The sequence below is a fragment of the Cygnus olor genome, chromosome 21 (genome assembly GCF_009769625.2).
Source record: "Cygnus olor isolate bCygOlo1 chromosome 21, bCygOlo1.pri.v2, whole genome shotgun sequence".
In the NCBI taxonomy this organism is placed as follows: Eukaryota; Metazoa; Chordata; class Aves; order Anseriformes; family Anatidae; genus Cygnus; species Cygnus olor.
Window position 1 is genome coordinate 6,869,942 of NC_049189.1, and position 14,484 is coordinate 6,884,425.

Here is a 14,484-nt window from a genome sequence, read left to right on the forward strand (position 1 = left end):
GTTATCTTTTTTAGCGTCCTCAGCATTCCCTGGAGAAGCAGGAGCAGCCTTGCAAAAGCCATGCCCCTCCAGGTTGGCAGGTAATGCATGGAAGTAGAAGAGCATACCTTCTCCGGTTGCGAGGTCAACCGTTGAACCTGTGTCTGATTCCTGGGGCATGGTCACCTCCCAGTTTTGTGGTGGGACAGCTCTGGGTACACATGGCTTCTGTCCTGGGAAAGCGTGTATGACTGTGGGATCAGTCCACAGAGCACGTGCAGTTCAGATGTACGAGAGAGCCCACAGGCTGTGTACTCATCCCCATCAAAACCCAATCTCTGCTGCAGGGCAATCCATAGCTTGGTCACATCTTCTTTCCAAAGCCTTTCTCCACCAAGAGAAGTGCTTTCTTGGAGATTGCAGATATCCTATGAAATCTGTGCTGATGTGAAAAGCAAGTTCTGGCACCAGCTGACAGGCCCCAGAAACGTTACCTGTGTTTCATCTGAGCACCAGCATGAGAAACTAATCCCAGGAGTTTGTAAATTTGGGCCTTGAAGAAGGAGTGGGACTGGGGCAATAAGGAGGGAAGAAAGATGCGCTGTATATCAGGAAGAAAGAGAATGTGTAAGATGATACAGAGAGTATCATCTCTGAGATGCATCACCAGAGACTGGCGAGCAATGAGTTTGTGTCTCAAAAGCCTAGATTTGACCAGAAAAGGATCGAGGAATTGGAGCTTGGGAGGAGGTGATGCTTTGGCCTCGGCATCTGTTCTCTGCCCTCATTCAGTTTGAATAATTGCTGGACAAAACCAGAGATCACCAATACTTTGCTGAGGCTGACCCACCATTATACCTTTCTTCAAAACTGGGGCAACCAGGGCAGATGAAGGCAAGTGGTGCAGCAGCATGGTGGCAGATTTTGCTTTACCCACTCCTGCCTCCCTGTTCTCCTCGACAGACACACTTTGATCAGGCTGGCAGATGCAGTGTTCTAAATCCAGCTAACCAGCAGTGAAGTGGCAAAGGTGGTGGATCAGAAAGAATAGCTTTTGTTGGTATTTTTTGAGAGGAGTATCTCAGCTGTAGTTTGGTATAGTGCTGTGCAAGAACTGTGCTGTAGCCACGCTGGTTGAGTCAGTGCAGTCCTACTATTGTTGTGAATGCACATCCTCAGCTGGCATGGTTTCAGTCACTGCTCATGATGCCAAGGAAAACCAGGCTGGAGGTGGGTGAGCTTTACTTTCTGCGCCTCTCCTCCAAGCTGTTTCCCAGAGTGGGTGTCAAGTGAGTCGTTCTTCCATGAAATATTGAAAGGTTTGGACCTGGTAAAAGCACTTCTCAGTGCAAGCCTCTCTGCACCCATTTGTAACAGGCCTGGAACGTGAGTGATGGGGAAGCTTTCTCACTACCACTTTCTAGTCCTCTCCCACCCCTGAGGCTTCCCCTCTGCCCTGAAGCTGCTGATGCATTGAGCCTGCTCTGTCAGGCTTGCCAGGGCTGACACTGTGCTGGAGTTATCACTCTCCAAGTCTGGGTTTGCTGCTTTTTGAGGTGTGGAGTAGCCTCCAGTCTAACATCAGTGGAGGCTGTGTTGGAAGTGCCACCAGCAGTCTGGGTGCAGGGTGGGAAGGACGCTCAGCTCACCAGTATCAGCCACAGAAGAGGAGTCAGCACAGGCATCAGTGTGTGTCAGCTCCTTTAGCACAGGCAGAGAGCTGTAGGATGGTACCTGCAGTGCTGCGGCATCTCTGCAATCAACACCCAAGCTAAACAGATCTGAAGCAATCCGGGCTGCTTGTTCACCTGCCCTGGTCCACAGCAAACAGGATCAGAATGGCTCAAATGTTCCAGCCATGTGTCAAGCCTCATGGGCAGTGCATGGCAGTGCCAGGGGTGGACAGCTGGCTGGATTGTCTGAGGAGCTGCTGGAAGGTCCCGTTGTACTTGGTGGGAAAAGTCTCTGGATGTACTATTTCCAGGGCATTCTGACAAGGAAGAGAACTCACCATTGTCAGCATGTCAGGTCAGGTTTATGTTGCATGCTCAGGCTGCTCTGTGCACCTCCCTTGATTGGCATGTTCAACTTGCAGACCCAGCATACCAAAGAGGAGAGAAGCTGCTTGCTTCCTGCATCTGTCTATGCCTTATAAACCTTCTCTGTGCAAATTTAAAAGTACAAAACCTCCTACTTCTCCGTGGCAAGCAGAGAGGATTGCATATTACTGGGCTTGTAGAACTTTTCCAGGGGAATAAGGCTCTGTTTGCTACAAACCTAGGCTCATTTTGCCTGGGAATGGTCTCTTTCCAGTTTTGCTGTTAGAGATGCTCCCCTACATGGTTTCTAATTATGAACTCTTATTGATCAGTGGAAACCCTAACTGCTCCCTTTAAACAGCAGAATCCGGGATCTCCTGACACTTGGAGAGCCCTGCCACTGCTGGAAGAAAAGTCAGTAGCTCCAAATGGCAATAACACGCCTGCCTGCGTCCAGTGAAGGGATATGGGTTGTGTCCACACCAGCATCTGACTGAGGTCTCTCTCTCTCTCTCTCTCTCTTCCAGCTCCTTCAGCTGTGTCTATCATGCACCAGGTGAGCCGCACTGTGGACAGCATTACCCTCTCGTGGTCTCAGCCTGACCAACCCAATGGAGTCATCCTGGATTACGAGCTACAATATTATGAGAAGGTACTGCAGGACCTTGGCAGGGTTCAGCTGCAGGGTTTTGGGAGAGGAGGTGGCGCAAAGAGCATACACTGGCTACTGCATTTGTCTAACCACTACTGAGGAGGTTATTTCTCTCGCTGCAGCTGGCCATGTGGGTGGCACTGGCTGTCAACCTTTTGGAGCCCAGTGTGGCCCCAGGTGACCCTGCCTGATGCTTAGGCACTGCATGTAAGGAACATATTGCACTACTGATTCGACTCGGGGGGAGGCTGATGTGTAGGGATCACACAGCTCTGACTCTTTCGTCCCTGAGGAGCATGTCCCTTCCACCTCCTCCCTATGGAGGAGTGGTGTCCTGCGGGTCTGGAGCTGTGTGGCCGCTGAGGGACCTGAAGACCATGTTGATGTTGGTCCCAGGACCTGCCAAGCTCTGCATGGCTGGTGAACTTCATCTGTGATACCCAGGGGAGGTGGGGACTGGTAAGCAGGAGATTTCTCCTTCCAAGAGTCTGCCCCCTTGCACAAGAGCTTATAAACTATATGTTAAAAATGCAAACTAACTAATTAAAAAGCTTTATGATTAAATGGAACTGATTTTTTTTTCCCAGCAGTTGCTGGAAGAAATGATTAATCCCCCCCACTGCCTGCCTGTGACCTATTTTCTCATCACCAAGAGCCAGAGGGAAAATGGGGAGGTGGGGGAGCTTCTTTGTAGGCTGTTAAATAGGTCCTGACCTATATTGCATAAATCACAGCCTTTTATTTGACCCTTGGAAATGATCCCAGAATATGTGGCAAGATGAATGAGAAAGTAACAAGACAGATCTGGAAAGCAAGAGGGGTCCTTTCCCTGGGGACACGCAGAATGATCTCAAGGAGTTCTTTCTCCCAGTCTTTCTCTTAATCTCATCCTCTTTCTTTCTCCCCCTTCCCCTTGGTTTTCTGGGGGAGGCTGTAAACAGAGGGAGTTTTTGACTAAAGGGGAACCTGCTGTTCGTAGCCTCTCTTGGCAGCCAACCACAAGGTAATCATGTATAAGGTAATCTCCCCGTTGTCAGAGATTTGGACACAGTTTGTTCCTGATCACAAGGACAAGCAGCCCAAGCCACATTTGTGCAATGGTTTTCTTGGCACTCGATTCCTGGGAGGGTGCTGGCACTGGCAGAGAGGACAGCACCAGCTGCCCCAAGTACTGTTGCTGCAGCTCTCTCTGTCCTGGTATTTGAACATCTTGGTATAACTTTTTTTTTTTTGCCAGTGCTTTGGTTGAAGAAGAAAAGTGTGTCTTTATCTCCACAAAGTCGTATGTCATTCTCAGAAGGCATGTCCATAAACTACTCTTTGTTAGCCTTTACTCTGAAGTCCCAGTTGCACACACAAGATTTGATCTGGTAGCGGTCAGCAGCAGCCAATGTATTCAAATGCTTCAGCTGATCACTGCTTTGGATGCAGGATATTTTACTATGGATCAGTTCTGGATTCACTAACTCTCCTCCTCCTTTGCCATCCCATAGTGTCTTGAGTGTTGAAGAGGCAGCTTCGTCAGAGCCACAACCTCTCTGCTAACACCCAGACTGCTGCTATCCATACAGTCACTCATTTCTCACCCCAGAAGGTTCTGGGAGCTGCGGGCCCCATGGATCCATCCCCAGAGTGGCCAGCAGGGCCCTCCTACCACCTCTGAGCATCCTTCCTAATGGGGCTGAAATTCATACGTGTTATTAGTTGGTATCCAGCTATGGGCTAGCTTTGTATGTGTGGCACTGTTTGCTTCAGGAACCACAGCAGATTGCTGCTGTTGACACGCACAGAGCAGCTGTCTGCCAGATTAAGCTGGTTGACATTTTTCTTTGCTTTTTTTTTTCTTGGCTGATAAAACATGACTTATTAGAAGCCACTTCTGCAAATCCCTTGGGCATTTCACAGGCTACGTGTGTTTCAAGAAACTCTTTGTAGATCAGCCTTGGATTTCTGCTTAGATTTGGCTTAGAGGAAGGCAAATCAGATGAGGACTCAAGATCAAATCTATCACAAAGTTAGAAGTATGTTATTTTGAATTAGGATTTCCAAACTCAAACCAAAATCAGCAGGAAAAGCCCTGCAAAAGCAAGGCAGGAGAAACAGCAAAGGGCCATAGACTTTAAACCTCTTGGGATGCCCTGGACATGCCAGAGAAGCTCAGAAGGGTAAAAGAGCAGTGTCTGAAGTGAACAAGCAGGTTGCTGAAGCAATGATGTCTGAGCAATATGCCAAAGGGAAAGAGTGGGTTTGATAAGAGATTTGGCAAGCCATTCTAAAGTTTTACCCAGCTTGGCTTCATGGAAGGTGCTAGGGAGTTTTGAGGAGAGTGATTATACTGGAGTTGCACTCACCCTGGTTCCAGCTATGGGACTGTGGAGACATGTAAATGCTCTTTCCTTGCAAGAGGGGATTAAAAGAGAGCACAGGCATGAACACAGCTTCCTGAGACAGACAGATGTCATTTTCCTAGCCTATAAATCATCGTAAGCGTACCTATGGCGTTCAATTTAAAGTCCTCCTGGATGAGGGTCTATGGGGATGAGGTTCCCTCGAACAGTTGGACAAATGATTTTAAAACAACCACATTAATGCCATCCAAAGGCCTGGGAGGTTTCATCCAAGCCCTTGGGCACTAAAACTGTAAACACTTGCTGACCTGTTTCTCTCCTCGCCTCCCTGGGAAAAGGTCCAAGGGAGTGTTGAGGCCTGCTCAGGCAAACAAGACAGTAAGTTTTGTGTGAGAAAATCTTTTCTTGATCTTTTAATCTAAGTACCTGTACTGGAGCTTTTCATTGTCATTAGCCTAAGTACTAGTCACCCCAATGACACCCAAGCACCTTCAGTGCCAGGCCTACATGGATAAAACTGTTCCTGAACACTGTAAATAGTGGAGTCTCAGGCATTTGCAGAGCTGCTGTGCGTTATGCTGCAGAGTGATATGCCATCAGCAGTTCCAAGCCTCCAAGTCTGACTGCACACTTGGAGAAATACATTCCTGCCAGACCACTCTCTTACCAGCTACCTACACCAGAACACTGATGAATCAAAAACTTAATACAAGAAGAAATAAACTCCCTGAATGTTCTCTTTTGTCTGCTTTCCAGCTATAGTCTGCACAAACCAAGGTCATGAGTGTAATCTATCTTGCAAATGCCACTGCACTTGCAGTTCTACTCCAGCATGAGCCACGAGACTCTGCCATGAATGTGAAGAAGATACTGGTGCAGCAGACTGCTGTATGCAGCACCACAGAGAATGACTGTTCTTTGTGGGCCTCTAATGCTGCTTATACCCCAGCATCTGGCTGCAGAGCATCCTCTGGAACAGCTTGTGAATGAGGGCACCAGATCTGTTCTCAGAAGTGGCTGAACGTGAAAACGAAGTCAACAGATGGGCAGCAGTGTGCAGAGAGGAAAAGAAAGGAGATCAGCTGCCCTAAAGGCAAGCTCCATCATTCAGTGGTGGCTGAGACAATCTCTAACTCATCCTGTGCTCCAGCAGCTGAGAGGGCTAAGACAAGAGCATGACACAGCCCCTTTCAGGCAAGGAGCATACAAAGCTGAGCGGCTCTACATTGACTTTTGCTTCATCAAAAACAAAGGCAGCCAAAGCAGTATGAGAGCAACAGAGTGCACAACTTGCACCATGGTGTGAGGAAATCTCATTTCAACACAAGAAGAGGACAGCTTGTGCCTGATTGCCTATTTAATACCTTCTGTCCTTCGGGAGTCCATTGCTGAAGACATTGGTGAGGAGGAACGGATGTGTTTCTCACCGTCCTTGCTGGGAGTCTCACTTTGATCTCATGGTAGCATGAAGAAATTCCTCCCTGCCACCCCAGTGGAGTTTCACAGCTGACAGAAGTCCCTCAATCACAGGTCCCACTTGATGGGGTTGTGCAGATCCTGTCTGCGTGACTTCTTTGTCAGTCCCTGCGTACTTGCTCATGAGAAGTGTGGTTATCTCACCTCGCTGGCAAGCCTGTGCTGGGTGGGATTTCTTGGGCTTGCCGAGCCCTTTGCAGTGACTTGAAGTTAGTAGGTCTCAGTAACTCCCTTGCAAACTTGCCAGCGCAGATTTTGAGCTGTCAGCTACTGATCTGTTGCAACCAGTGATCCTGCCAAGGCAACCTGACCTGCCAGATTGGAGGTGTTACCGGAAAGGATAAGCACTTTCAACATAGCTACAGAAATGTCATTTAGAAATCAGTGTCTCTGTGTGTGTGTCCTTTTATGGGGGAATCACGCTCACAGCTCGTCTTCAGTTCCTTAGGTTTGAAATCTTAACCATGGTTACTGGTGAAGCAGGCCTTGTGCGGAGGGGTGGTCACAGTACTTCTCCTGAGAACCAAAACCCTTTGTTCAGGTGGGCTTTACCTCCAGCATATGCCAAGGAGGGTGGGGAAGATCAAATGGACAGGGTGCTGGGGCTGGATCAGACACAGGACAGAGTGAGGAATGGTGCTAACAGAAAGTGGGTGCAGAAGAGGGGAGCAATTCTTATTCCCATTGAGCTCAAGACTTGGAGACCTGATGTTTGAGGCTAACACCTTCATCAGAGCATTTCCTGAGATGTGGCATTTAGCCAACTGATGTAATTACTCACATTCCTTCTTCTGTAGTTCCCTGCTGGCAGACAGACTTGGAGAAATGAACATTTTGTTCAGGTCTGTGGTTTCCCCAGCCACTGAACCTGTGCAACCCATTCTGTCTCGTTCTGTGTTTCCATCTAGAAATGCCATACCTGATTCTGGAGCAGGGTCCAGTGCCTGGGCTCTCTCTTCTGATGGCATATGTGTATTTTCTTGGCAGGATCTTAGTGAGTTAAATTCAACAACTGTGAAGAGCCCCACCAACACTGTGACAGTGCAAAACCTCAAAGCTGGCACCATCTACGTCTTCCAAGTGCGGGCACGTACTGTGGCTGGGTATGGCCGGTATAGTGGCAAGATGTATTTCCAGACCATGACTGAAGGTAAGTCTTCAGCTGTCACTGCATAAATGTGAAATAAGGTCTACAGAGACTTGAACAAGATGGAGATACACGGATGGTGGTTCTGGTCCCCTTCCTGGTAGTCCCATCAAGGGTGCATTGACAAGTCACATGCATTTATTCAATCTGGCAAGAACTGGTGAGGGACATGGGTGCTTGGTGGTCCATGCAGGGAATCATACAGTCTAGGCCAATTTCTGCCATGCTTTTCTGGCGTGACAACTTGTCCATTCAGTTGGATTTAGAGGGAACAAAATTTATGACGTTCACCTGCAGAGATGTTTATGACAAATACAGCTTTGGATCTCTACTTGCCAAATTTGTGCAGCTAAATAAGACAAGTCAAGCCAGTTTTCTGGCCCTGAGGCCAAGTAGCAAGGCACAGCATGCTTCCATGGGACTGACTTTCTCACCCAAAAAGGATAATTCCATCCTGCCTTCCTGCTGGGGAGCATCCCTGTCACAGCCAACTTGAGTCATGCTTGGGACAGGGCTAGCTAGCACAGAAAAAATCCATGCCAAGAAACAAGTTAGCAATAGCCATGCAAATACAGGCCGTTGCTCAGACCTAGGCTCTGGCCCTGATGAATATATTAGCGTCTACCCACCCTGTAACCAGTGCAGTAACGCATTCTTTCTTCCTTGCATGTCAGCTGAGTACCAGACTAGTGTCCAGGAGAAGCTGCCGCTCATCATCGGCTCCTCTGCAGCAGGACTGGTGTTCCTCATTGCTGTAGTCATCATCATTATTGTGTGCAATAGGTAGGTCAGTCTGAGTGCACTACCTGAGCTCGCATGAGCCTCAGGGCTGGGTACCAAGAGGCCCGCTGTGCTGGGGCTGTGCGAGGGGACAGCAATTAGAGAGGAAGGGTGGCAGGGGTAGAAGTGGGGATGATGGAAACAGGAAGGGAAAAGATGCCCCCACAGCACATTTCTCAGCTTCGATCAATCTGTGCACGGTGCTTAGGAATCCCTTTCTTTCCAGAAGACGGGGCTTTGAACGTGCCGATTCCGAGTACACTGACAAGCTGCAGCACTATACCAGTGGCCACAGTACGTACCGTGGTCCCCCACCAGGCCTGGGGGTCCGCTCTCTCTTGGGTTTGTGTTCCTGTTCACTCATTCCTTGCGTTGTGCGGGAAGGGCTCAGGGTCTCTAGCCAGGCACATGTGTGCATGTGAAGACAAGAGGACCTCTGTGCTGGCCAGGGCTCCAACAAACATGGCCAGATCCTTTGATCCTTGCCCTAAGAAAGCTTCTGCCCTTGGGGTCTAACAAGGTGGAGCTTCTTCAGGAAGCCACTGGACAGATCTGGACTGCATTATGTGTCTTTGGCTTATGTCTGCTTGCCCTCCCTTCTTCTCCTCATCTCAGTATGCATCTGCTGAATACTGCCTCTGGTTCCCTATGCCCTTCCTAGACACATTCTGTAGCATGCTGTGTGCATCTCTGAACCACCATATTGCATCCCCCAGAAGCAAAGCTCAGACTGACATTCATAGTGTGGATCCCCACTTGCATCATCTAGATCTCCTCATCTGTTCCCTGCGGTCTAGGTCTCTGCCCTGCTTAGTAAAGTTCATGTTCTCCAGACCTGTGTGCTTTTGGGTGCTGACCATGAAGTGGGCACCCGTGCGTGCTCTACAGACCCCTGCAACATCAAACACAAACCCTCCCGTGTGCTCCTGAAACCTCACACTCTTCTGCTGTGCAGCCCCTCCCAACACACCCTATCTTGCTGCTCAGATTCCTGAGCTTTTCCCAGTTTGTGGGCAGCAGAGAGACCCCTTCCCCAGCTTGCCTACATGCTGTGGACCACTGTCCTTCATGGTGCCTTTGCCATAGCCCATCCCAGTGCTTCCAGAATCCTAGTAGATATGATTTATCTATCTATATTTTCACATATATATATATATGCACCATGTTATGCATTGTATCTAACTATATAATAGGTATTTTTATATCTGTAATGTTATATATCTATATCTATAATAGATGCAATACAAAACATGCCCTTTCTTGCAGCCTGCCACTTCTGATATACCCATGCACTGCAAGACACTCCCTCACACCCAGCATTCCTGCTTTCAACCTCACTATGCAGCCTGCCTCACCCTCATTCTCCTTATCAACCCCTGGCTGCATGCCCTCTCCAATGTCTTTTTCCTCCCTCACTAGAGATCACTGAAATTCTGCTTTGTTCATATCTCTGTTATCATTTACATTATATTATACTTGCAGCTTCAGGATTTCTGTCCTTTTTATACCTTGTTCCTGTACAGACCTGGGCCTTATTCAGAAAATGGTTTTGCGTGTAGAAAATCAGTAATGTTTCTGCACAGGACTCACTGGTGTTTCTGCATTTACCTTGGAAATGTGTTCCGAAAGGCAGGGTACTGAACTGCAACTCTGTGCCTGAACAGCAGTGCTCTGGCTGCATTGCTATAACTTACCAGTAAAAATGACACTCTTCAAGAAAGATTATGTAAATGCAACTCTCAGTTGTTTGTCAGTCCTTGCTGCATGTGTAAACATACATTCACACTTTCTCCCAGGGTCTGGTGTGTAACATGACAGCTTCAGGCTGGGATGGCATTAATAGCTGTGCCTTCACAACTGTTGGAATAGGCTAGATGCCACCAGATGAACTGTTAACAGGCCTGGGGTGCATTTTAGCCATATCGTCATTCAAGACACCAATCCAAGGCATAGTCCCTCCTCAGATTCCCAGCAGTGACTGCTGCAGAGAGGCTACATCTTATGGTTAGCAGATTGCCAAGGCACAGGGAGTCTGTAAGCCTTTATACTGCAGCAGCTTGCCTGAATGGGTCTGACCAGCATCCTACACGTGGACCTGGGAGCTGTGCCTCTGGTTCTGTGCTAGGCTCCTTATTTAGTGAGTTGTGGTCTCTTCTCTACAGGACTCCCAATCTGGGGGCTGGCCAGAGCCCAGCAAAGTGAGTATAGAAAGGCCAATACCTCCCTGTTGTGTGCCAACTGTGGGCCCAATGTTTATTAGAAGCCAGGCCTGTGCAAACCTGGCTCTGCATGTTCTTTCTCAAACTTTTTTGCTGTGTCTGCTTCACACCCTTGATTATGCAACTTCCTGAGGTTAAAAAAAAAGACCCTCATCATCAACAGCATTTTGGTCCACCTCATGGACGTGTGTCTTTGTGCACAGAAACACACATACGCATGCACACACACACACAAACTTGTCCACACATGCCTGTACATGCATTCATGTGCCTACAGTTGTGTGCACACAACCCCATGTACACAAACAAATAGGTTTCTCTTGTCCTTGATGCCAGCCGTTTGTCCATTTGTGCCTGTCTGTCTGACTCTCTCCCTCACCTTTATGCAGTGACTCCAGGGATGAAGATTTATATTGATCCATTTACCTACGAAGATCCCAATGAGGCTGTCAGGGAATTTGCAAAAGAAATCGATATCTCGTGTGTGAAAATTGAGCAAGTGATTGGGGCAGGTAGGTAAACTGTGAATGTCTGGCTGGCCCTCAGCTGCACAGTCTCCTTTGTGGTCTCAGACTTTGGTGAGGATTTAGCCTTACATTTAGTGGGAAAGCTACTCTAAGTAAGGTCTTATACTTAGCCCCAGCCTGCCTGGACTAGCACCACATGGCGGTCTCTGGAGGACACCCAGTGCTGGAGACAAGGAATTCCTGTGTGTGCACAGTGTCCACCACTCCTTACCAAAGGAAGGGTTCACCTGAAGGAAGGAGGACTTTGCTGCGGCACGAGGGAGGAAATCCAAAGCAGTGGTCAGCTCAGGGGTGTGCCTCGCGGGGTCCCTCAGGAACGGGGTCCCTCAGAGAGGAAGGCAGAGATCTGAAAGGCCAACAAGCCCTACTTGTTTCTCTCTGTTCACAGGGGAGTTTGGTGAGGTGTGCAGTGGGCATCTCAAGCTACCCGGCAAAAGAGAGATCTTCGTGGCCATCAAGACACTGAAGTCTGGCTACACAGAGAAGCAGAGACGGGATTTTCTGAGCGAGGCCAGCATCATGGGGCAGTTTGACCACCCCAACGTCATCCACCTGGAGGGGGTAGTAACCAAGAGTTCACCAGTCATGATCATTACTGAGTTCATGGAGAATGGCTCACTGGACTCCTTCTTGAGGGTATGAGATTCCAGGAGCACGCAGGCCCGGAGAAGGGCCAGAGGAGGCCTGGAGTGGGGGGGTCCTTTCCCTGTGCCACTATAACTATGCCCAGCAACCCCTGGCACTGGGGCAGCTGCTGCGTGCTGCAGAGGTCTGAGGTCTCAGGCAAAGAAGTGGCACAAGAGCTGTCACATTACATGTGTTTGTTCACTTGTACTAGAGAAGTGCCACTCAGTTTCAGAGGGCTGTTACATTAAGGCACATACAAAAGGCACGTGGAGCATGTTGGAGCCTGGTGGCCCTTCCGCAGGCAATCTAGCCTTTCAGACCTTTCTGCGCATCTTACACAGCATCGCCCTGAGGAAACAGCTGAGCTGTTTTGTGATTTGTGAGGGGTGAGGTGTACCCGAACAAAAATGCATGCCCAAAGGCCTTTGTAACCAGGCCACAAAACAAGAATTACTCCAATTATTAATAAAAATGCATATTGTTCCCAGGGTGTGAATGTGGGTGGATCAGGTTATGTGTTACAGTATGACAAAATGCAGCACATTGGTAGATGTACGGCTGGGGACAGAACACATGCAGCTGTGCCTACATGTATGCATGCCCACAGATGCATTTACAAACTCTGCCTTTGTGGACATGGACGTGAGTTCTGCCAGATCTTTTACACAGCAGGGCTTCAACTCCAGCTGCTTTGTCTAAATATTTACACGTTTGAGTCTGAAATGAATAAATCACTGTGTTGACTGGATGTTGAATTCACCTGATAGGAATAGATTGCCTCTTCTGAACCCTCCTGTGCAAGGTGTGGCAGAGATCAGACAACAGCCATTGGCAGTGATGCTTGTAGGACATGTGAGGGTGACTTCCAGCCCCCGTGAGCTCTTGACTCTCCACACTCTTACTTTGAGAAGGGACTTAACGGCGTTTGTGGTATAGCTGTGTCATAATGTGGTATAAACAAAGGCTACTGTCTGTTTTCCTGGCAGGCTGTGAATTGCTCCTCTCATGCAGACTCTTTTCTTTTCCCCTAAGCAAAATGATGGGCAGTTCACAGTGATCCAGCTGGTGGGCATGCTGCGGGGTATCGCAGCAGGCATGAAATACCTGGCCGACATGAACTACGTGCACCGGGACCTGGCTGCCCGCAACATCCTGGTGAACAGCAACCTGGTCTGCAAGGTGTCTGACTTCGGCCTGTCCCGTTTTCTGGAGGATGACACTTCTGATCCCACCTACACCAGTGCCCTGGTAAGGCTGCTTTTAGAGCGGGAGGGATGGGTGGGGAAGGAAAGAGTTAGGGAAAGAGAGGAAGGGGAGGTCTCCTGTTGACATTGAGAAGACTTTTCTCAGGGTGCCAACAATAGGCATAACGTGCCAGATGGCAAAGATAAATTAAATTAACCAAGGAAGATTTTCTCTTGCCAGTTGTCATTCCAGTGGCTGTTGATGGGCTCTGTAGTCATGTCTATGGATAACTGAACCTTCTTCCAAACATGCCTGCAAACACATGCATGTCTCTGATAAAGCCTTTAGATGTGGATAATGAAATATCCCATTCCAGTGTGGCCCAGCTTGGGGTCCTGCAAGATGCCACCCTGACAGATTTGTTGCTAGGGCAGCAAGTCTCTGTATTTTTACCATTACTGTCCAACTGTGCTGTCCTGCTGTCTGGGAAGCCATGATTGTTTTTCATGTCATGTCATGGGCTCAGCCCCAGAAATGACAGACTGAAGTGTGAATGCTTGCTGGGCAAAGCCGTGCAGTATTAGACACTGATCTCACAGAAAATCTTTCAAAATTATAGGGAGAAATAATTTTAAAAATGGCTTCATGATCACGTAACAGCTTCCCAGGAACACCACAATACCAGTGACACAAGTGCCACTGAGGACTGATGGCCTGTCTTGGAATACAAAATGTGTACCAGGACCAAGGACTTATTTGAAGACTTTCATGTTCAGTAAGACTGCAGCCAGTAGTTTTCCCACGTACCATATTTTTTTTTGCAGAGGCATTAGAGCATCACTCCAATGCAATGCCTATGATAGGACTTCTTGGAAATGAGTGTTGATATAGCTGGGGCATGATCTGTAGGAAATCATATCTCACCAGTCTTTTGAAGCTATTAGTGATGAGATGTCTGGCATAGCTCTTTTGAATTTTAACAGTGCTTGAATACCTAAAAGCTAAAGTTTTAATTCCTTTTATTCTGCTCCTGAGGTAGCTAGGTGACAGCAAAATGATGGAGGGAGATTCAAAGGGAAACAGTTTGAATTTTTCTAATTTCATAGTCATTCATTTTTCTACAAAAGACTCTACCAGCACAATGGGCATTTTGGCATGATGAAGATAACTGTACAGCAGTAGGCAGATGGAAGGAGCAGGGCTTATTTAATATGATGAAAAGGAGGCTGAATGGATGCCTAAAGGTGACCTGCAGTACTTGAAGAGCAGTTATGAAGAAGACAGAGTCAAACTCTTTGCAGTGCTACCAGATGATATCATATGGGGCAACAGACAAAAATGTAGCTTGGGATGTTCAAGTTGAATAATAGGAAAAGCTTCTTCCCCAAGAGGGTGGTACAGCCCTGCAACAGATCACCAGACAAACTGGGGGGGATCATCATCCTTGAAGGTTGCCAGGACCTGGTTAGACAAAGGCATGGCCATCCTGATTTAGTGTTAGGCAT

At 48.1% G+C, this 14,484-nt stretch overlaps 1 protein-coding gene across 2 annotated transcripts in view; it reads left to right on the forward strand.

Annotated features, from left to right (window-relative positions):
- EPHB2 (EPH receptor B2) overlaps positions 1-14,484 on the forward strand; it is a 130,847-nt gene that overhangs the window by 103,689 nt on the left and 12,674 nt on the right. The window contains exons 6-12 of one of the 2 annotated variants that reach the window (XM_040533402.1): positions 2,546-2,670; positions 7,482-7,644; positions 8,316-8,424; positions 8,648-8,715; positions 11,030-11,152; positions 11,556-11,803; positions 12,827-13,042. In XM_040533402.1, coding sequence (XP_040389336.1) covers positions 2,546-2,670; positions 7,482-7,644; positions 8,316-8,424; positions 8,648-8,715; positions 11,030-11,152; positions 11,556-11,803; positions 12,827-13,042 — 1,052 coding nt within the window. The remainder of the gene's footprint in view (positions 1-2,545; positions 2,671-7,481; positions 7,645-8,315; positions 8,425-8,647; positions 8,716-11,029; positions 11,153-11,555; positions 11,804-12,826; positions 13,043-14,484) is intronic. The other variant, XM_040533403.1, reaches the window with a different exon arrangement.